At 40.8% G+C, this 24,277-nt stretch overlaps 1 protein-coding gene, 1 long non-coding RNA gene and 1 other non-coding gene across 3 annotated transcripts in view; 2 read left to right on the top strand and 1 right to left on the bottom strand.

Moving 5' to 3' along the window:
* cdh16 (cadherin 16, KSP-cadherin) overlaps positions 1 to 24,277 on the top strand; it is a 71,980-nt gene that overhangs the window by 3,292 nt on the left and 44,411 nt on the right. The window contains exons 3-8 of the mRNA XM_017723712.2: positions 252 to 350; positions 3,780 to 3,914; positions 5,112 to 5,241; positions 8,132 to 8,290; positions 10,310 to 10,506; positions 21,469 to 21,594. Coding sequence (XP_017579201.1) covers positions 252 to 350; positions 3,780 to 3,914; positions 5,112 to 5,241; positions 8,132 to 8,290; positions 10,310 to 10,506; positions 21,469 to 21,594 — 846 coding nt within the window. The remainder of the gene's footprint in view (positions 1 to 251; positions 351 to 3,779; positions 3,915 to 5,111; positions 5,242 to 8,131; positions 8,291 to 10,309; positions 10,507 to 21,468; positions 21,595 to 24,277) is intronic.
* On the bottom strand, positions 7,889 to 9,188 carry LOC119262465. Its single transcript, XR_005129674.1, has 2 exons — positions 9,098 to 9,188; positions 7,889 to 8,281 (listed from the first exon to the last, which is right to left on the bottom strand). It is a non-coding gene; the product is annotated as an uncharacterized LOC119262465 (long non-coding RNA).
* On the top strand, positions 11,074 to 11,145 carry trnaq-cug. Its single transcript has one exon. It is a non-coding gene; the product is annotated as a tRNA-Gln (tRNA).

The raw sequence follows: 24,277 nt of genomic DNA, 5'->3' as shown, positions 1-24,277 counted from the left end.
TAAAATGCTAAAATGAAGAACAGACTGATTGAATCGGTCCTCAATTACTTGGAAAAAAAAGTCTGGTTCCCTCATCGTCCATTCAAAAATTTAGAAAGTTTTTCCTTCTCCTTTAAGTCACCATTCTGGAGATACGAGGTGTTGTCATCACAGTGATTACATAACGTTTTATGTAATAATGTATAACAACAAGTTTTGTCTTTGTTATCTTTGCTAGTGAATAACGAACGAATGTTCTTTCTCGGTCTTAGCTGGTGCTTTCTCTGGCTCGTTTGCATGGAGAGGCCGCACACCTTAAGATTGGTGTTCCAGAAAACTATGATGGTATTTTCCCATGGTACCTCACCAAGGTGAGTCCCTCCCTAAAAGGACAAAGTGACACTGTTTCTCGAATCTTCTGCTGAACTCATTTCTGCAAAATGAGTGCAGAACCTGCTCCAACAGGTCCACTATTTTGGATATGTGCAGAAGGCCTTTCAGAAAATCGAAGGAAGTAATAGCAACAAAATATTCCACAGTCAAAGCTTTAAAGAAATCACATACAATTGAGTTCTTTATCCGATGTCATTAAAACGTCACAAATCACAGTGGACGAAATCGCTCTACCTATTGCTTTTTTGTGGAGCAGCTATTATTGGCCACCCTTGTGCTATGAATCAGACTGCGGGTTTGAGAGCAGCGTATTAAAGACCCTCTCAAAGAGGGGGGAAAAGACTCGGAAAGCGGAGAGCTTTTGTACACTTTGTTCATGTCCCTCTTTCACACAGCACCAAGAGCTCAAGGTGTAATTATGAGCTGGCTGCTCACGCACCAGTCCCTTCGTCACTGGACTAAATATGGAGCTCCTGCACAAAGCCCAACTGCCATCCGTCCCGCGTTCAAGGCGGCGGGCATCTTCGTCACATGCCAATTGGTAATGGGCAGGTTGCTCTCCGCTGCACTGCTTTTTCACTCTGACACTGTAATTGAAGGCATTTTGTGAAAGGAAAATCAGAGTGTAAGGGCCACTCCTCTCGCTGCAATCTGCATGTTGATGCCAAGCTATCAGAATGCACTTCAAGTTCATTTTGATGACGTGCATGAGGGCGGGTGGTTAATTATCCCAACTCTGTTTGCACTGAAGGGACATAACGGTGGCTATACAGTGTTTATTCAGGCTTTCAAAAATAAGTAAGAAAAATGGGCTGTGACTCACTGGTGAGTCTTTGTGCCCTTCATTTGAATGCTGTTTTCTACATCCCTGCTCCCAGGACTAATACATTTTTTCCCTTGTGTATGCACCTATCCATACACCCAAGCAAGCATGGGTTAAAGGGAAATGTTTTCAGTGATAAGAGCCAGGGTAGTGTCTTACCGAGAGCTGCACTGTGCCGCCTGCGTCATGCTGTGAGCAGTTAGGCCTTCAGTCATTCTGCACTGTCCTTGAAGACTCATCTTACCTATGCTACCATTTGAAGATTTGGACTCAGTGTTTTCCATAAAATAAAATCAAATTTTGCCATCCTTTGCACAAGCCACATTTTATGTTATATAAGGACAGCAGTGTGTTTTCTGTGGAGAATTTGTCCTCATTTTCACTTCACTAGTTAGACCAGCGGTGGCAAAACATTTGCATATGACTGTAAATGCATCTTCAAACAATTCCTGAACGTTTTCCATGACACCGTCCCTTTAAATGAATAGCAAGCAATGCATGCTGTTCTTTGAAGGCCACTGCAAAGCCAAAGCACCTCCATTCCCTAAGAGCCCTATTGAATTAAAGCCTTTGGGTTTTCAGCAAGCTGAGAATTGCTGGCGTGGCACTGGCACTGTGTGGTATTCATGGCCTTGGAGATGCAACAAACCCTGCTGCTCAGTGGGGATGTGCTTTTATTGAACACTGGCACCAAGCATGCAGCACCCCATACCAGGTTTAACCCAGTTTTATAGCACGTGCCTTAGTGCTAACCGTGCAAGGGACTTAACGCTGTCAACAGCAGCCGTCCCTTTACCCGTGGGGGGGTCAGTGAGAGGGGGCAGTCAAAAACATGGCATCCTTGTTTCCACAGTTTGGAATGACAGAAAGCTGCGCTTTAGCCCTTGGCCTCCACCAGCGCCTTGCCTCATGCACAATGCTGGCTGTCAAAGCAAACTGTGAGCAAGATACAAATTAAGCGCCTTGACTTCAAAGCACCAAATAAATGGTAAAGGCCTGTCAGTTGCAGTGACATATCACGCTGTCATACTTAACAAGGGATGACGGTTGTGGTGTTTCTTTCTTAGACCACACATCTGCAATACAAAGCACTTGCAATCTGATCTTTCTCCAAATTGCTGAAACTAGAGGGTTTTGTTTAACGGTGTAGCTCTATTGCTTCAAGTACAGTATTATTTATTTAAGTTCCAGTCCAAATAAGTACACAATTCATTTTTCAGAAGATATCTCTGAGCAGATCACACTGTAAAAAATGAGAGGTCAGCTCAACTTAAAATGATTTAGTAACTGATTTCATGGCTTTTCTTGAGTTGAGTCAACTTGTAGTGTAGTGGTTGACACCTCTGCCTTCTACGCTGTAGACTGGGGTTCAATCCCCCACCTGGGTAAACACCCTACACTGTACCAATAAGAGTCCTTGGGCAAGATTCCTAACACTTCGCCTACTTGTGTAAAATGATCAAGTTGTAAGTCGCTCTGTATAAGAGCATCAGCCAAATGCCGTAAATGTCGAGTTCACACAACTCAAAGGTCTTAGTTGAGTCAAAAATTCTCCAAGCTGTTTCTTAGATCTGCATCTTGGTTAGAGAAACTAAACTGAATGTGTTTTTAACTCAGTTTCCCCACTAGCCCCACAGTGCCGTCTGGCATATTCTCCTCTTGGGACAATGGACCGCTGTGGTATTGCTGGGATTCAAACTCACAACCTCCTGATGCTGGGATGAATTATTACACAGCTGCACCACATGAAATGATGCCACACTTCAAAGACAAAACAACAAATTTTTTCTCCTGTGCATTAAACATTTGTAGACATAAAATCAGAGTTGCTTCATGTGTTGCTGAGTAGTGCAGTGGACTGAGCAGTGAACTGAGATTGTAAGTTTGAGCCCCAGCGATGCCATAGCCAACCATGAGTGTGTACTCAATGTCTTGCAGGATGGTGTGATGGAGAGAGTCTTGGCTGGTGAGGAAGTTGAGTGTATAAAAAAAAACAAGTTCATTTTGTTTACGTAACTGAGGGGCAGAACTAAAAACATTAAGAGAACTTTTGACTCAACTAAGAAATTTGAGTTGTGTGTCCAAGTTGAGTCAACTCAAGAAAAGCCATGTAATCAGTTACTATATCATTTTGATTTGAGCTGACCTCTCATTTTTAACAGTGTAGACTTAAGATAAATTCACTTGCATAAAGACATGAAAATTAAAATATGAAAAACGGAACTCCTAACAAGACCTGGTCGACACCAAAACTGCCCCATCAGATAAACAGCACTGAAAGCTCCCATCTTTGAGAGAAAGAGGAGAAAATCAAGCTGCTTCAGATCTGAAAACATCCACAGGTGTTTCTGTTCATCCTTCCACTGTGAGAAGACCACTCAGCGCTGTGGGTCTGAAAGGACGTGTAGCTGATCAAGAAGAGCATCACTGTGTCCAGACCTCAACACTGCTGAATGTGTTTGAGATTGTGTGGATCATAAGAAGCTGAATGTGCAACCAACGTCTAAGACTGAACTTGTAGAAAAGTGTGGACAAACATCCCTGTCCTTGAACTCAGTGTCACTCTCTGGGTTTCCCCCCACAGCTGCCAGACCTCCCGTTAACATACGCTGATCTGACAGTAAGCGGTGATGACGAGGGCATTTTCGGAGTGGAGTCTGGATTCCTGTACGCCCTAAAACCACTGGACAGAGAAAAGCAGCCCTCATACTCCCTGCACGTATGTATTCATCACCTTTTGATTCCCGAAGAGCTTCATAAAAAGTTTCATTTTCCTGCTCGGCTCACATTTCAAGCAAGTGTATCAAGTCGTTAATTGTTGTGTTCATGTGTGGGTCCGTGAGCAGAGACAAACAGCATCCCTACATTCAGTTAGGTGTTATAGTCTGTCTGTCAACGTTTTGGCTTTCCTGTATCTCTCTGAATAAAATCATTACTGAAAATATTTCAAGTTGGGAGCCCTGCTGGTGACATCCTGTATAAATAAAAGCAAAGCTTGGCCATGACTTAGCTGGATGCCTGCATGGGAACGAGATAATTAAGTCATGGCCATGCCTTATTAACACATAGCAACAAGATTCGAATGTGTGGCCACAACATGAGTAAGGCGTGGGAAGGAGATCAAGCCTTACTAAGTCATGGTCACACATTAGTACCTCGTTCCCACGCCTTACTAAATCATGGCCATGACTTAATTATCTTGTTCCCATGCCTTACTAAGTCATGGCCAAGTATTGTTTTTATTTATACAGATTGTCAACGGGACAACAATTACAATTTTTTGATTTTCATACTTCAATGCAAGCCAATGGTAAAATAAATTAACATTCCTAGCATTTAACTAGGGTTGTGTTATTTGGTTGTCATTGAATGCTTATATTTGTGCTTTGGTTTAAATAAAAAACCAAAGCACAAATATACCATCGCACTGAAAAGCCTGACCTCACAAATGCTCTTTTGACTGAATGGGCACCTATACCCTGAGACACACTCCAAATTCTTATGGAAAGCCTCCTGAAAAGGTGGGGGCTGTTATTTACAAAAAGGGGAGACAGCTGTATATTAATGCCGATGGTTTGAAGTGGGATGTTGAAAATATGAAATATTGTGCCATGGTCAGGTGTCCGCGTGCTTTTGGCCATATAGCGTAGTTACTATTTTCCTCCTCATCATGGAGCATGATTGTGGTAATTGCTACTGAGCTTTGATGTGTGAATTTTTGTAGCACAAATTTACTACACAGAAAACTCTGGGCTAACAGCAGGCATCCAGCTATTTGGCTTCAAGGCTGAACCAAAAATACTTGACGAGCGCTGCAGAAAATTGCAGGTCATAAGGTATGATTAAGGGTTGTACAGTGTGAGCAGTGAAAAGGCCTTCCACGTGACTGTAGAACCTGTCTGCACTTTTCTCCCAGGTGTCCTTCATGGCATCCATGCACCCCCAGAACTTCAATGTGGAGGTGTGCGTCATTGACAAGAATGACAACGTGCCTGTGTTCCTGGAAGAGAGCATGAGAGGCTCAGTGCAGCTGGGTCTACTGAAAGGTAAGAATGTGAGTGCATCTGGGCTCCGTATTTGGCCCAATATATTTTGATTTCCAGCCTTTTAATGCTGACTGGTACAGTCACACAGTTACACAGACATTAGCAGACACCAGTTTAAACATATGCAAAGCCAAAAGATTAAAGATTCACCTTTGGAAAGTGAAATATACAAAAATGCTTTTGAGGTATTGAAACTAACCACAAAGCTGTGCAATAATGACAAAGGAGGGACACTAGATTTTGAAGGGAATGTGAAAGGACAGTGATTCACTTCAAGGTCTTCTATTCATCTCTTTTGTCAGTGCATGATAGTGCACCATAGATGCTGCATTCATCCGTTGACGTGGTGAACTCAGTCTTGCTTTTGTATCATAACCTTCAGATTCAACCATTATGGAAGAGCATAAGCCTTCATCAGGAATAATAGATGATGCATGCTTTTTATGAGGCTTTCAGGAATAGTGATCTGCATATGACATGTTAGAACCTGTTTTTGTTGTGGGATCTAAGCACAGTTTTAAGAATAATGTCATAAATAGAGCCATTAACACGTGAAGTAAATAATTAAGGCTAAGTGAGTATTTTTCGCATTTCAACAAAAGCATCTCCAAAATAATAACTTTACAGCAGAAGTATAAATCATCCTGAAGTTTATGTAAATAGATTTAATTCCAAGTCAGTTTGGAGCATTTCTCTTGGTCCACTTATCATTACATCTTCAATATGAAGGGCGGCTGCTTTTATCCACTGATGCAGAAAAATAAAAATAGAAAGAAATGGATATACATGCATTTCTTCGGACAGTGATGTTATAAGGTTGCTCTTACACTTGCAGGCAAAGTGGTTGGCCACTGATCAGATACCAAAAATAAATACAAGATCTGATATGATCTGATACGATGATGCGTTTGTCTGTAGTATAAAATCAGATGCAGCTGGGAGGTCTGCCAGTGCAAGATGCATCCACACAGTGGAACTGGAGATGTTTTATCAGTCTCCTCCTCCTTTATATCCGAGCAGCCAAGGCTTTCACTCTGCTGTTTAACGTTGCCATAGTTACAGATAACAGCAACCAAATGACTGTTTTATGCCGCATCTGTTCCCTAATATTTTTATCTGGCAATCTGGTAACGTATTCTTGTGTTTGCAAAAGACAGACAATACATGACATCAGTCAGCCTTATAAAGGTCCATTAGAGTCATTATTATCATCTACTTCTATGGATGGAAGCTACATAAGTATTCCCGGAGAAAAAATACAGAGTGCCACTCTTTAAATGGAAACTCAGGCCTAAAGCAACCATTGAATACATTATGGCGACACTTTATTTGTAGATGATTAATAAACTCTTAACAGATTATCAGTAACACATCAACTGCATATCAGTGAAGTAACAGTAGTAAAGCATCTGATTGCATTGAAGTAAATATCTTGTAGATGTTCTGTTCATATATTACTTACATTAAGTAGACGTAAGGTTAATATGTTACTTCCATTAGGCAAAAAATATCAACATCACCCAAAACCTAATCCTCACTCTGGCACTAATCCTAACCCTAACCTTAACCTCACCCCAAAAAACCTAATCCTAACCTTAACCCTAACCTGCTGAGTGTTTGTTTCATCCATAAATGACCACTTAATTTAAAGTGTCACCTCTATTACTGGTCATGTTAAGGAATATTTTGCAGCAATTGTATCCCTCAGTATCATCGTTTAACAGAATTCACAACTTGGCATCCTTTTTTAAGATTAAGAGACCCTTGTTAGTCCCACAGTGGGGAAATTTCACCTCCGCATTTAACCCATCTGTGCAGTGAAACACCACATACACACTAGTGAGTGCACACACATACACACACACACACACACACACACACACACACACACACACACACACACACACACTAGGGGGCAGTGAGCTCACTTGCGAAGGACGGTGGGCAGCCCTATCCACGGTGCCCAGGGGGTTAGGCGTCTTGCTCAAGGGCACTTCAGTCACATACTGTCAGTTCAGGGGATCGAACCGGTGACCTTCTGATCACAAGGCTAGTTCCCTAACCTCCAGCCCATGACTGCCCCCCTTTTTGTGTGTTTGTCCAAACAACCCAGCCTGCATTATGTAAATATGTCATACAACTACTGAGAATCTCCCCAGCTATAATTAAAAACTCCTGGGGCCATATTAGCGATACAGTCTAACTCTGAAATCATATCGTTTAGATCACAATGACAACTTGAGTTAGGACTGAACAGTGGCTGTTACACAATGACAACTTCATAATCTTATGAACTCCAGATAAGAAAAGATTTAGGACAGTCTTTAGTCCTAACTAGACAAGATTTCCTAATTACTGTCCTAACATTTGCGACAACCCCAGCAGTGTCCTAACCTCTGTTTCACCCTTTTGTTTATACCATTAGCTGCTCTACTGCAAATACAATGTCAACCTGTGACAGTCATAGCAAGTTCACTATAACTAGAGTACTGGTGTTACAGTCATTCATGTTGTGAAATGGGGGTATTGAAATACCCCTAAATCTGCAGCTCACAAAATCCTGAACACTGCAGACGCGGTTCTTCTCCATTCCGTCTTGTTACCTGTATGCGGTAATGTGGTAAAAACAAAAAACATAACATTGCAGTGATGGTGGTGAAGAAGAGTTGAACGTTTGGCCGTTTATTAGGAGGAATAACATTAGCACCTCTTGCACGCCAGCCAAAGCTTTGGTAGATGGCAAATCAGGGCACAGTATTCACAACAATAGATGGAAATATAGAAGCAGAAATCTATTATTCTGAGAGCAGTTATTAAGTGATATCAATCAACCTGTTACTATCTGTGTTAAAGACTAACTCCTGCCCCATCTTTGCTGTCTGAAATGCAGCGATCCCGTTCATGCAAGTGGAGGCCCTCGACCGTGATGATCGCAACACTGCCCACGCTGACCTACGCTTCAGCCTTTTGGACCAGACACCCCGAATCCCAGCCAGCCACATGTTCCACATAGACAGCATCACAGGCGAGGTGTCTCTAACTGAGGATGGTAATAAACACAATGATTGACATGACGATTTTAGAATAGAATAGAATAGAATAGAGTAGAATGACAGTAAAATATAAAATAAAATAAAACAGCTCCAGTCTTGATCTTGTTCCTCTCAATGCTCTTATTCTTCTTACAGAATAAGAGCATTGGGATAAACCACTGTGGTCGGGGGGGGGGGGGGGGGGGGGGGGGGGTAGATAGAAGGCAAGATGCATTGCTTTTGACACAGTGTCTAAAACTACTGTTTAATTATTGTTTAATTAAACGAGAATTCCGGTTACGAATCGTTCAGTTAGCGTAAGAAATCACAAGAAAAACATTTGCTCCTATCTCTTATCTCATTTGGGCCCTTGGGCCATCCTGACCCTCCTAAATCATGCCTAAATCATCACTCACTTGCCTCAAACTGTGAAGTGTCGCTAAGTACTTGCTTATGTGGTTTCCGACACTGTATGATGTGCTGTTATCTATAAACACAATGACACAATGTCATTGATGCCCTGCACTTACAAGCTTCAGAGGCTGTTTGGCTCCTAATGGCACCACCTTGTGGAGAATATTTAGGTTGCCAAATGTGAGTGAGTGAGTTATCAAGCCTATGAGCTGCTTTGCATATAAAATTGTACAAATGTACGGACAAACTAATTTGAACCCAAGTATATATCTCGATCGTTTAACTACACTTGGCATGACAGGAAAATATATTTTTTTATTATTTATTCAGGAAGGATTTTTGTTGAGGAACAAATCAAAAGAGAGCGACTAAATATGTGATATTTAGCTGAACACAACACTGCTGCTTACCTGCTGTTTCATTGTTAAACGCTCTGCTGCTGATGGCCAGTCCTGTAGCGTGTCCTCTAAATCCTACTGTATCCATCGTGCTCCCTTTCTGCCACACACACTCAGGCGCACACACACACACACACACACACACACATCCGTTCCGGCTCTAACCAGTCAAATCCTGATAGCAGTGAGAATCGGACCTGATGCTATTCCTGGACACACAGTTTACCTTGGTGTCCTATTGGCTGCCTGTTTTTAACTGGACAGCAACTTCTCATCCTGTACCTTCCACATCACCTCCTCTTTCCAGACCCAATTTACTGTGAAATCAACAAATAACCCTCTTCAGTTCCTGCCCTGTCACTCCGCCAGGCCAAGAAGGGCCACTGATTGCTCATTAACAAGGTTATTAACAACATTGTCCTTCTTCTTCATCATCTTTTTAAAACTCTTTCCATGGATTTTAAAAGGCTTTGCAGCCATGCCAAGGCTCAGCAGGCTGGAGCAGAATGTCGTTTAATTTGAGTGACTCATCGAGAGCCTGAACACCGGGTCAGATCAGCCAAGTCTAGTGCCAAATGCAATCAAAGCAAGCCTGGCAGAGGCACAGAGGTAGATACAGAGGCTTAATATGCCATTACAATCCCCCAGCAGATCATGGAATATTTTTATGCTCTGTTTGTTTTAGGCTTTGCCCTGTGCCGAAGCAGAAGGTGGAAAGGATCTCACGTGCTGGCCTTTACGGCTGTTCAACAGCTCTCAGAGCAACACACATATCTGTGTTATAGGTCTATAACAAATTGAATTGCATAGTGCTGGATTTATATAGAATAGCTATGATATAGAATAGCAATGAGTTAATATATATAAATTAATACAAACTTTACTTCCAAAAACCTTGGGACAATATGGGAAATGCTAATAAATAATAAGAGGTGTAAATTCATTTTGACCTGCATTTAAACAAAAAAAAAAAATTAGACAAAGACAAGACTTTTAATACACTGACCTCATAATCCAATTTATCAGAAGAACCTACCATATGAGTTCAATTTGTAGGTGCACAATTTCTGGAACAACAGCTCATCATATTAGTTGGATGGTGGACCATTCTCACCAGATCAGTGGCACTGACATGGAGGTAGAATGTCCAAGGTACAATATAGGCGCACCTAACTGGCAATTCAATGTATCTGTATCTGTAATTTATGTCCATTTGAACTACAGGGGCCTCCACGCTGGACCCTGAGATGTGTGGTCGTTATAAGCTCTCAGTGATGGTGCAGGACATGGGTGGAAAGGCTAATGCGTTTTTCTCCACTGGAACCGTGCTGGTGGAGGTGACGGGGAACACGTGGGCCTCTCCTGACCCAGTGAGGCTGCAGGAGAACCTGCCAGGACCATACCCCATCCCCATCTCCCAGGTTAGACCACACAACTGTGCAGTCATAGTAACTGCCATGTGAAATGTCAAGTGATTGGGAATGTGATTCAAAAGTTAACCCATTGAAGTCCCAGGCTTTTGACATTCTAAAGCTTGTTATTTAGTAGCTACAGGGACTTGAGTGCAAACTGGCTGGTTTATAGAGCGAGTAATAAAATGTTGTCTGGCCATTTAAGGGATTAAAGGGGAATTCCAGCCTAAAACTAGCGTTATTATGCTGTGTGAATTGTTATGTAGTACTCTGTAAGGCAGCATTGTATCCCTCAGCCTCAGCAATTTGACAGAATTCACAGTTTTGTGTGTTTTTCATGTTTTCGTCTGTCAGTGTTCACTTACTACACTACCCAGCATATAGTATATGTCACACAATCACTTGGAATCTCTGTGCTGCACCACTCAACTAAATCTGACTGCTAGCCACTGATCTAGCTCTGGCCTTGGTTGGTTGCTAAACATTTCTTTATTGTTAAAGAATAATTTAGTTAAAAAAAACGACTAGTGAAGAAAATTCAAGAAGCCCATTTCACCCCAAATCTCATCAGCGTGTGGTTCCATGGTGTAATGGTCAGCACTCTGGACTCTGAATCCAGTGATCCGAGTTCAAATGTCAGTGGGACCTAACTGACTTTCTTAAGGGCAGTAGTGGGCTGGAGGTTAGGGAACCAGCCCTGTGACCGGAAGGTTGCCGGCAGTCCATGACTGAGGTGTCCTTGAGCAACTGCTCCCCGGGCACTGCGGATAGGGTTGCCCACTGCTCTGGGTGAGTGTGCTCACTGCCCCCTAGTGTGTGTGTATTTCACTAGTGTGTATGTGGTGTTTCACTTCACGGATGGGTTAAATGCGGAGGTGAAATTTCCCCGTTTGTGGGACTAATAAGTATCACTTACTTACAATCATTTGGAACAAAACCTTGTATATCCAAAAACTTTACAGGGCAAGCAATAATGGAACCTTAACTTTCATTGGAGGAACATGGATAAATATTTTTAAATATCATGAAGGGCAATAGGCCTTTTCTAATTATGTCAAAAAATACAAAACAACAAAAACGGAGATATGAGGTGTTGTTTAGCAATAGAACACGAGAGGAAGTGTGTCATTGCAAAATAACATCACGGCTGTGAATTGGTCACTGGAGATCATCGCAGCCGTGATGTTATAGCGATAACACACAACCTCGACTGTTCTACTGCTTTTATACCACAGTTAAATGAATAAAGTAAGAAATGGATAAACAGGCCGTGAACGCAGCGTTTAATACGTTTTAATGTTCAGTTCCTTCCTCCTAATTATAGCTCCTTAATGAGCAGCTTGTTGCTACAGTAACGAGCTCCGCCCACTCGCCGCACGGCTGGCAGTTCGTTCTCCAGCTCTACACAGACCGACTGACCGTTTGGGAATTTAGTGTAGTAATATCAGCACGGTTAGAACGGCTCTCAACCAATCAGCTTTCATCCCCAGAACTAACTGTTGTATTAATTAATATATCTGTGAAGATTTCTGAAGTGGTAGCTTTATAGAAGAAGGAGGAGGATGGGTCCCCCCTGGTGAGCCTGGTTCCTCCCAAGGTTTCTTCCTCAGTTCTGAGGGAGTTTTTCCTTGCCACTGTTGCCCCTGGCTTGCCCACTGGGGGGTTTCTGTACATTCTTACAGTTCTCTTGAAACTTTTTCTTTTCTGAAATTCTGTAAAGCTGCTTTGTGACAACATCCGTTGTAAAAAGCGCTACAAATAAATTTGATTTGATTTGATTTGATTTGAAATAAATTATCCTTTAAGTCTTTATTGTGCATATTACATTTAAATATTTCACATATTAAAAAACACAACTGGAACACGTCCTCACGCTCACAAAATGCATGTACCAGAGAAGTTCATGTATTAACAACATGATATACCATCAACAACAAAACAGAAAAACCTTTTATCTTCTAAACAGTAAATTAACTTTTTAACGTTCTTAACTTTTAACATTAAAGCAGTTCTTAACAAGAAGTTAGGGTAGATAGGGTAGGTTTTTAGCTAACACTTCACTGCAGTGAAACGTCCATAAGGCTACATGGCACCTACATAAGAACTGACATAAACCTACATTAACATTTATAAACACTTAGACTCATAGGTGTCATTGCATTTGCCAACTCTGTCAAGTTAACACTGACTTTTCTTCCGACATTAGATTTCTGGGGCGAAATGACAGAGTTTGTTAGGCTAGTTCAGGTTATGTCACAATATTATAATGCTGATTATGACATATGATAATCATATAATGCATAGTTTGCCAAGTCAGGCTGGTTGAACAAAAGTGAGCATTTTCTGTGGCCCTTAGATAAAGTCAGTTTCATTGTACCGTTTATAAGATTCAGATCAGCTTTATGTCATTGTGCTATGCACTAAAGTCAGCTGGTGTAACGTGTTATGTCATTTACCCAAAGAAGTGTCATGAGACTCAAAATGTTCTGCCAGTTTGACATCAAAGTTGACACGAGTGGCCTTTATGACAGATGACGCCTAGGACAGTCAGCCTTTATGAATGTTTATGTAGGTTAATGTCATGATGAGATTATGTAGGTGTCATGCAGCTTTATGAACAATGCACTGTGAACGCTTTCAGTGTAATTCTGTCTTCACGTGTGTCTAAGTCAAAACTCCTAGCATGCTCTTACTGACCCCTGCCTTATGTAATTGACACCTGACCTGCAGAGTGACGTGACCTTAGCCTACTTAGCTTAACGTCTATTTAAATTTAATACTAGTCATAGTTTAATGGCCATCTCAGCACGTAGCTACTGCTGGAATATAAATAACGCAGGACACCGGACCCACAGAGTAAGGAGGGAAGGAGACAGCTAGCTTGTTCTCCTCAGCACTATGGATCTTATCTTTTGTTTCCATTAAATTTTAATTGCTTGGAAAACATAAGCAGCACTTTGCCGACCCGACTGCAGTGGAAAGGCTGAAAGAAGCCCAGCTAGAGGGCTAGTTAACCACAGTGCTTTCAGGTCATAATAAAACAAAATGCTGTTCAAAAACAGTTTTTATGTGTGTCAGATGATTCTATCAAACATATTCAGTCACACTTCAAAACAGGTTTTGGACTTTAGACCAAAATCGTTTGCATTGAGTGACCCTATGCTTTAATTATGTTTATTGCAATAAATGGAATGACTGGACATTCCCATTTATCACTACCAAAACAATCCTAACACACTGAAACTGTTTCTGTTACGGGACAGCGGGGAGGGAGAAGTGCAGAACTGAAACCCAGCAAAAAAAACAAAAAAGTAAAGAGATATATGGGGCAACAGAGTGTGCGATTGACATCGCTGCTAATGAGGTGACCCAGACCGAGGGTCAAACCGCTGTAATGGTCGGCAGTCGGCAGCATTACCGCCGCACCACTGGAGCGTACAGGCAACCACAGGCAAAGCACCTCAAGGAAGGCGGAAATCATCTTTTCCCAGCCCTCTTTTATTTTTCTCTTTGGTGTTGGGGCAATTTTGTTACTTTTCTTTTCTAAGATATGTACCATACCGGTCACTCCTCTACAAAGGTGTGACAAACATTGGCGGTTGCCAACACCCTAAATAGGGAAGCTCCCAGGTATGACTTACAATTTGATCATTTTACACAAGTAGGCCAAGGTGGGGTTAGGAGTCTTGCCCAAGGACTTTTATTGGTATAGTGTAGGGTGCTTGCCCTGGTGGGGGATTGAACCCCAGTCTACAGCATAGAAGACAAAGGTGTTAAGCACTACACTAACCAACCAATTTCAGTGACAATTTCAACTCATTTTGAGCAGAATTCAAAACACTAGCCAGTACATCAGCTTTGAACAGATGTACACACAATTTATAGAAAATATATTTCGGTAGTGACAATATTTAATGTTTCACACTGATTTTGAGATTTTAGGACACATTTACTTCAAAACAATGGGATCTAACTGCTCACCATGTGGCCATGAGGGACAGGTATGCAGCCTCACTTCCTGCTCTAAAATGCAAGGGTGTGGCTAAAATAAGGCTCCACCTACATATTAAAACGGCATTTTGGTAGTGACATGAACATTTTATTAAAAAAAAATATTCATGCTTAATCTAAATATTTTAAGTCCACTTTAAAATAAATAAAAACGATCTTTTAAACATTGCAAAAATTTTTTATTTTTTTTGTAAAAGTTTAAATTTAGCTGTTAGGGTTTGAGACAGACACCCCCTCATAGAAAGCACCCCATAAATTATGATTTTTGTATATATTTAGCTTATTAATATCTCAACTATTGCCTTGGGTGTAAATAGATAACATAATCCTTGTAATGATCTAAATTCCAAATGTTTTTCTACATTTTTTTTACTGTTGGGCTGTAATTTGTACAAACTTGGTAGAACAGTCCATATCAGCAAACTTTGGAAACTTTATTTACATCTAGCACGGATATATGTGAAATATACATGATTTCCATATGAATTACATCAACACTATCATTGCCAGAAGTAAGTGACAAACCAAACGGTGCTGATGTGTTTTGTTCATATGGATATTATGTATAATTTTGACCCAAATGCATTTTTTTCAGTGTAGTTTGAGAGTGAGAGCATAATTATGTATCAGTTTCACAGTTTTCCTATGGTATGTGAAAACTCTCACCTCTAATGTATCCCCCCACTCTTCTTCCACCTCCTCCTGCTCCCTTCTCTCTTCCTCACGCTTTCCTCGTCCCACACACGCCTACACTTTTCCACCCTCCACTGAAGCGTGGTGTAGAGATACTGGCTGATTTTCCAGCAGTGGTCGTCCATATTTATATACCAATTTATGAATAGTAAAACTGTGTTTAATGATTAGACTGAACTGATACCTGGAAGATGGACTCACACTGAGCTGCGTTGACTCAGCCATGTTTCCAGGCCTGTTAGAATTAGGAAATAAATTTTGTTTTAGTCGTATTTTATTTTTGTGTGTTCTCAATTTATTGGTATGTTATAAAGTAAGTGTGTCACTCAAAAGTCAGGTCTACTGACTGCATAGGCTGAGCTCATTGTGGCAGCAGAATGATAAAAAGAAATACATCAAGGTAAAGTTAAGTCACATTCAGAGAGAGAGAGAGAGAGAGTGAGAGAGAGAGTGAGAGAGAGAGAGAGAAACAGCGAGAGCAAGAGAGAGAGTGAGAGAGAGAGTGAGAGCGAGAGAGAGAGTGAGAGAGACAGTGAGAGCGAGAGAGAGAGAGAGAGAGAGTGAGTGAGAGAGAGAGAGTGAGAGAGTTAGAGAGTTAGAGAGAGCAAGAGAGAGTTAGTGAGAGAGAGAGAGTAAGAGAGAGCGAGAGAGAGTGAGAGCGAGAGAGAGAGTGAGAGAGACAGTGAGAGCGAGAGAGAGAGTGAGTGAGAGAGAGAGAGAGAGAGAGTGAGAGAGTTAGAGAGTTAGAGAGAGCAAGAGAGAGTTAGTGAGAGAGAGAGAGTAAGAGAGAGCGAGAGAGAGTGAGAGTGAGAGAGAGTGAGAGTGAGAGAGAGACAGCGAGAGCAAGAGAGAGAGCGAGAGTGAGAGTGAGAGCGAGAGAGAGAGTGAGAGAGACAGTGAGAGAGCAAGAGAGAGAGAGAGTGAGAGAGAGACAGTGAAAGAGAGTGAGAAAGAGAGAGAACGAGAGAGAGCGAGAGAGAGTGAGAGTGAGAGAGAGCGAGAGAGAGTGAGAGAGAGCGAGGAGTAAAGTTACAAAGTACTCTTCATGTATGAGTGTTTGTGTGTGGATGTGAGACAGAAAGTATGTGTGTGAGTGAATAAGTGTGTGTGTCTGTGCCTGTGTGTGTGTGTGTGTGTGTGTGTGTGTGTGTGTCTATAGTTCCAGCACTGCAGAGTGTTGTTTTTTGTTTTTTTTGCCTGGATGGGAAAAGCCTTGTTCGGCCCACTCGCTCGGGTGCTGAGTGTACATGTGGGTGGTGGGAGTCACATCTGTTATGAAACAGATTGGAGTTACTGAAGGACTCCGAGCTCACGCCTCTCTCTCTCTCTCTCTCTCTCTCTCTCTCTGCAACAACGCAGGAGAGGCAATTCCCCTTGTTTTTCTTACTGTAAAAGCTCTGCGTGCATAAAAATAGACCCAAAAGGTCCAGCATAATCCTACAAATCCCAATTTAGCGCTGTGTTTTGGTGTTTCCAAAGACAGCGCTTCCATCAAATAGAGCATTTTTAATACTTTTATTCAACATTTTGAAGGCCTCTCTTTGGACAGAGTAAGAGTCTTGCAAATCTTCTTTAGCCACTGCTGCCAAGTCTGTCAAACCTTTGGCTGTATAAGACGTTCAGTGCAGACATAATTAATTGAGAACTGACAGATTATTATTGTTCGGTTGTATGACGGCTGTTTACATCAATCAAACTACGGAAATATTTTAGCCGCTGCCCATTAAAGCAAGAAGAGGTATTGTCGTTTTTCATTCCAGATTTTTCAGTAAGCTTTAACAATACAAAGAATGGCACATTCATTTATGATTACCAAATTAACACCATTTAAGGTGGAACGGAAAAGCTGGCGAATGAGATTCAGATTTGTGACTTTTTAGTGTTTGACAGTTTCTTGCTGCAGATTAAATGTATCAGGAAACCAGCTGGAGTGATTATAAACACATATAAGTCCATTCATCTCCAAATCATCAATGTTTGCCTTAAATCTCTCTGTTTTTCTTTTCATTAGATACTAGCTAGACGGGATTGTTGTCAGTGTTGCTATGTTAACCAGCAGTCGGCACATCGACCTTCAGGGATAAAGGGTGAATTAGCAGTCGTACATTAACTCCAACGTTTAAGAGCATTTAGTGCCACATGTTGCTGACCCCTTGTCTAGGTGACATATCCATAGTGACATTTGACATCAAAAAATACATTTTCTCATTTGACTTTTTATTTAGTCTGATAAATGAAGATATATTAAGGCAATAAAATCTACAAATTCAGTATTATTTTTTACTGAGAGCTTAAACAATGTTCACTCGCTTTCTTCTTGGTCACTAACCTTTATCAGACCTGCTTCTTCAGAAGTCCTTCAGCTTCTTTCTCTTCCTCTTATTGCCTGTGTTTAGTAACATTATTTTAATTAAACTCAGATTTACAAGAAATCGAGCATTAATGAGTTACTTTTTTTGTTTGAATGGGCAAAAATCTTCTTATGTGTTTGGCCTTCTACAGACTGAGGAATAGGGTGCTATAAAACTGTTATAATCTACACAACAGAAGTATAAGCTATGTATTAAAACAATACATAGTTCATTTTAGAGCAGGGGACAGCTTTTAGGTAAAAAATAAAATAATCCTTTACAGTAAAATAAAGCTCTGCTGACTGTTCAACACAGTTTTAACAGTAAATGGTCTTAAACGCTGGAGTTAATGTAGAATTGCTGATTCACCCTTTAACCCTGAAGTTCAGCGTGCAGACTGCTGGTCACCATAGCAACGCAGACAACAATCACGCCTACCTAGTATCTCACGAAAAGGCAAAGAGAAAAATTCTAAAGAAACAGTCTAAAAAACGTCATGAATACTTTACACGCTTCAAATGTTTGTGTTTCAGTCAGAAGTAGCATCAAACCCAGGCTGAATTCCAAACGGCTCTGTATTCCATAAATAGTGTGCTAGATATGAAAGTTTAGGAATTCTAGCCTATACTGCCAAATAGTGTGTCAAGTATGGAGTGTGGATGTGGCTGAATCCCAAATGAATATTTCTTGTATTTTGCACCATTGGGCTACAGGACCCAGAGCCATTTGAGATTCAGCTCCAGCATGAGGAGAGGGCGCCACTGGATTGGTGCTAAATAATACTCACTGTGGTAATTTGGTTACCAGCAAATAAAGCGAAAGTGTTTGCATTGATCAGTGATTTGGTATCATATGTTCATTGTTATATGACCACACATTCTTTGGCTCATTCTCGTTGCTTGGCAACGATACTCTACTCTAAAGGAACCACACTTCTTGACGGAATACTTATGCTGATTATTGACAGTAACAAATTATTTTCTTAAAATTGTGTATTTTATCATATTTTATCTTGGCAGATGTTTTACAAAAGCAATAAGCTACAAGAGGCTGTGCGTTACTGTAATTTTATCACGAGAAAGGTGTTCTTGGGCACACTTCATATGATGCCTCTTGTGGCTTATTGCTTTTCAAAAATACATTAGTAATATGACATGGTTGAAAATTGGCTTGCATTATTTTGATCTAAATAATTTGGAATATATTGGACTACATGAATCAAAAACCCCACAGGAGCTCACCTGGAGCTGTGACTGGTCGAGATGTAAAAGCATGTAGTAAAACACACTGTGATTGGTTAGAGAGCTCATTTGCGGCAGTATCACTACTGCAAAGGCCAACAATGTTGCACAGCTCTAGGACCGCCAGAGTAGTCGTTCTGCTCATACCTTTAACTTTTTGGCCATTATCCAGGATCATTTTTCAAATTGCTTTTATTTTACCCTTCAAAACAACTTTTTTGACCCTAACCTTTTCCTCCGGGCTTCATCCATTGCCAAAGAGTTTTTCCAAAAGCAGCATCCAAATAAATAGAGATCAGCTTCAAAGATTGGTCACCAACGCATTAGCGCTTGAAAAGAGCAGCGCACTTCAAAGAGCTGCGTTATCAGCCTCAATCTCAACATACAACTTAATCATTTGGATAGAAAAAACCTGGAAACCCAACAGATGACATCACGTTAGTTGGAGCTCACCATTTTTAGACCAGAGCTGAGGTCATTAATCTCTTCAAAGCGCTGCCCTCCTGAAAACCTCTGACAGTGTATCTACAGTGAAGCAGCCGTGTGTGTACAAAGACATTGGCTTTGGCGAGCCATCTCCAAAACAAACGGAGAAGGTTCCGAGGCCACAGCAGAGGCGCACGTGGTCCATCGCTCTGCTCCAGGGCCCTCTCCTTCTTCGGTGCTTTTTCACACCCCTTCCATCAACGGCCGCCACTCTTTTTCCAGCAGAGTGGAAAATCCCTCCACAGTGCGGGCAGCTGCTTTGTTTTGGCAGCTGCTGACCTCTGTACACTCTCCAGTCACACAACACAGCACTGTCTGCTCATCACGTCAGTGCTCTGCTAAACTTTCGCTTAAACTGAAATGTAAACATCAGCCTCAGGGGGCCTTATAGCAATGCTTTATACTTTATGGGCATGTGTCTGTGATCTATGTTGTTTTCACATTTAGTCATGTTATATGGCTCTGTGCTGTGATGGATCCTAAAGTCTTCTAATACTGGTCACGTACTCCCCAGGCCAAAAGGATGGAAGGAAGCAGTGATTTTTTAATGAAAGGAAAACCTAATTTTCGTCCCTTTTTTGAAAACAAAAGATATTAGTCACAAGTCTGGACACACCTGATTGTGTGTTTTTCATAATCTTAATGCTTCACTATGCAAGTTTTGGGGATTTGGAGACCCCTCTGGTAGAAATGTGCAATTGCTCGCTATAACTACACTGGTCTAATGAATTAATGGCCACGGTTCATACATATGTCTTTTCAAGATTTATTTCTCCTTCTCTGTCTCTTGTCAGCAGACACCGCAAACTGCAAGAAAATAAAAGACTTAGAAAGTTCAGATACATTTCTCAGTCCTTTTGAAGTCTCTCAAGCTGGTGTCCATAGATATACAGGCCCCAACACATTAGCATACCATGTGTGCCTTTAAAACCACAAGTAGGATAAAGTTATTTTGGCTGCTGTAAGTCGTTCCTCTGCACCAGTGTTGGTTCTGACCTACAATGCTATTGTAATGCCGGGGAGCGATGAGGCGGATGCATACGCTGAGATAAGCGAGTTTCATTGAGGGCAAATCCAGGGTCGTGGTCATGACAGTCCAGGTTCATATAGCCAACACAGATGGAATGGAGGACAGACATGATGGAACACAACCACGAACCCCAACGCTTCCAACAGAACAATCAAACAACAATTCAAACATCAAACAAACAAAGACCAACAAGAAACTCAGGAAAACACAGGGCTTAAATGCAAACAGGGATAACTAGGGATAACCGGACGCAGGTGGAAAACACAGGTGGGAACAATCAGGGGCAGAGTCACAAAACAAGGGGGCCGGACTGGGAAGACATCAAAACAAAAGCACATGACAGGACTTAAAGGTAAACGAAAGCACATGAGGAGACTGGGAGGGGCCAATTGTAACAGCTCTGGTCATACCCTTGTCTGAACTCTGGTCATGGGACCTGTTATACTCCACATTGGGATGAACCACTGTGAAAAGAGTGCTATATTTTTAACCAAACATTAGTTTAAGGGTGGTATATTTTTTACATTTTTCTGTCAAATGTTACCCCTCTGTTTTAACATCTTATGAAGTTTTAATAGATGTATGAAATCAAATAATCATAAACAACAAAAAACACACAAAATTAACATTTAAGTTACACCCGCAACATACAGAAGAAAATTTTGTAATGTGGGTTGTGTTTCGGACCCCTTCCCTTAGTAAATGCATCTGACTGCAATTGTGTTGACAGAGAATTCAAAGAGAAAACTTGGTGAAGGATGCGTCTTCCAAGGATGTGGCTGAATTATCTACTATAGTCACCGCGTCTTCATCACTATAATGTTGATGTTGCATTTGACATTAGTATGTAAAAACATATGACATGAAAATATTACCTGACAAGAGGTGCCCAAACTTTTGCATACAACTGTAGTTTGTGCGTGCTGTTAAATCTGTAGTTGCTACAGTCATTAAAAGGAAATGGAGCTGCAAAGATCAGCCTGTTTTGGATTCAATGGGATAAAGAGAGGTCATAAACTGGTCAATCAAAAGTGAATTATGACTTTTTAGTACTTAAATAGATGCAAATAAAAAAAAACTGAAAAATGATATTCCATTAAAAACAGTTGTGTGTGTTTCTTCGTAACACATGTATCTGTATGTGTTTCTTGCTGTGCAGGTGAAGTGGAGTGGTAGTCCAGTGGAGTACAGTCTGGAAGGAGAGTTTCCAGAGATGCTCTTCACCATCAGCAGAGAAGGAGTCATCTACCTCAACGCTCCACTGGACAGAGAAACACAGGACCAGGTGAGTTAAAAATGGTCCAAAGTCACAGTCAGTTCAGACTTTTAACGCTCTAAAATGCAGGGGTGTGGCTAAGTTAGTGCTCCATCTACATCCACCTAAATACTGTAGTTTTTTTGCTGGAAAAAAAACCTTGGAATCTAAATCTTTAAGCCTCAAAGTAATCAAAATAGTCTTAAAGAAATGGAAAAAAATGTTGCCTGTGTAAATAGAGGGGTTTGGGACACGCCCTATAGAAAATATATTACAAATGATAATTTAGCATATATGTATATTTATCTCATTTTATCTCAATTAATCCCTTGGGTTTAAAGATTCATAATAAAAATACTGTATTTTTATTTAATATATAATAATATTATATAATATTGAATTATTCACTATTTTCAAACCACAGAATAGTCCATATTTACAGACATACATAGTCTTAAGAAATGATAAAGCAATATAAAATCTTTAATATGTATATTTCCAGTCATCCAGTGCTGCTTTAACACTGCTGTGTCCTGCCCTTTCTTATTCAGTAGATCTAATCTAGGGCAAGCATGAGATCTGAATGTGTAAACTGCATAAATCAGCCATGTTATTGTGGAACAGAATGGAGCATTAGTCACAGCTAAAGTTCCCTGTGCTGGAGACGTACATCCTTTCCATGCTTTATCAGCCTTTAGACGTACTCCTCGCTGGTTATCCCCTTTCGGCACAATGCAATGTGCTTGTGTTAAGTCATTCAGTGTGGTTTGATACAAAATAGTTCACTGCAGAGAAACTTACCAACTCTGACTTCTTTACAGTGGTGGTAATAGGAACCAAGGCTTCAGTGTCTACAGTGCCAATAGAAGCTTTTTATTGACCATCCAAATAAACCTGAAAACCTACATGTCAAGAAACTGGACAAGAGTAAATCTGGGACTGACCACAGCTAAAAGAGACAAAAGGATGCAGGACAGTCTCATGGCTAATGAGAAAACTATGAAAATCTGACTGCAGAGTGTACATGCCTGCCAGTCAGGGGGGTTCTAAAGGGGTGGCAAGGGTGGCCAAGACTCTGAAATCTGATTGGCGCTACAAAAAGAGGTGGACGCATATGCTGAGATAAGCGACTTTTATTGAGGGCAAATCCAGGCTCGTGGTCATGACAGTCCAGGTTCATATAACCAACACGGAGAGACCGCGGGTTAGACATGACAAAACAAACACAGACTGAAATACAAGCCATCCAACAAACATACATCAAACAAAGACCAGTGAAAACAAAGGGCAAACACAGGGCTTGAATACAACACCGGGAAGACAAGGGACAGGTGAAGATAATGAGGGGTGGAGTCACAAAACAAGGGGGCAGGAGTAGGGATACCAAAACAAAGAAGCACATGGACTAACAAAAGGTAAACAAAAAGCATATGGGGGAGTGGGAGGAGTCAAGCGTGACACAAACATAAACATTAGTGCCATACTCAGAGATGGGTAAAGTAGTCTAAAACCCATCCAGGTCTCCAGTGAAAATGTTGTTAATAGAACTAAAGCATGAAGCAGAAGTAAATCTACCACAGCAGAAAACAACTTGAGTGAAAAAAGCAGGTCCAAAAACTCCTCCAGTTCTTTTGGAATCCTTTCAGTCTAAAATAAAATGCCAAAGCTTCAAATTGAGAGGTGTGAGCAACAGCTCACAATTTTTTTTCTACTGAAATTCAACTGATTTTCCCCAAATCTGGACTATAAACTATAAACAGATGGCGTCTCTTCAGTGGTAAACTATATAATAAAATAATACAAAGAGTGTCTAAGGCTTTCAACAGTACTTTCAACTTTGGCTTTCAACAGTAAATTGTAAGCATATAGCAATATGCGTGATCATAAAACTCATTTTCTGTTTATTTGAGGGGAGGTTTTATAAAAAAAAAAAAAAAAATGTACATTTATTTTGTGCAGTTACTGTATAATTTGCCTTATGATTTGGTCGTGTAAATTCAGATGGACAAACCAAAATATACCCTGGAGAATAAGTTAAATCATTAACAACCTTTCTGTGTCAGGATTGGCCCCTCCCAGTCCTCCATGTGCTTTCGTTTACCTTTTGGTCTTGTCCATGTGCTTCCTTGTTTTGATTCTTCCCTGTTCTGCCCCCTTGTTTCTAAACCTTGTCCGTGATTGTTCTCACCTGTGTCTTGTTAACCCTCTTGTTAACCACCTGTGTCTTGTTAACCCTGTTCTAGTATTTAAGCCCTGTGTTTTTCCCTAGTTGTTTGCTGGTCTTTGTATTGTATTGTATGGTGTTTGATCTTCCGGCCTCTGTTTTGTCATGTCTGTCCCTCGATCTCTCCACGTTGGTTAGTTAACCCTGGACTGTTTAGAACCTGATTATGGATTTGCCTCTAATAAATCTCACTTCTCTCAACATATGCGTCTGCCTCATCATCGCTCACCCTCGCATTACATTCTGCTTATAATCTGTTGATTATCAACAACATTATGGTTAGGTTTAGGTCAGGGAGTGGTTGTAGGTTTTACTTTGTGGTTAAGGTTAGGGTTAAGCTTGGTGTTTAATAAATGTAATAAAATTTTTCACACTGGACTCATAGTTCACTTGCATTTACTGGAAATTTAGTTAAAGATAAGCTGAGCATTTACAAAGAATAGTGGGGCAAACAGGATAGCGGGGCTTTGTACCATCATTGTAGTTGCC

This window comes from Pygocentrus nattereri, chromosome 25, assembly GCF_015220715.1.
Source record: "Pygocentrus nattereri isolate fPygNat1 chromosome 25, fPygNat1.pri, whole genome shotgun sequence".
Lineage (NCBI taxonomy): Eukaryota > Metazoa > Chordata > Actinopteri > Characiformes > Serrasalmidae > Pygocentrus > Pygocentrus nattereri.
Note: the sequence above shows the minus strand (reverse complement) of the source record. Positions and strands in the feature narration are given on the sequence as shown.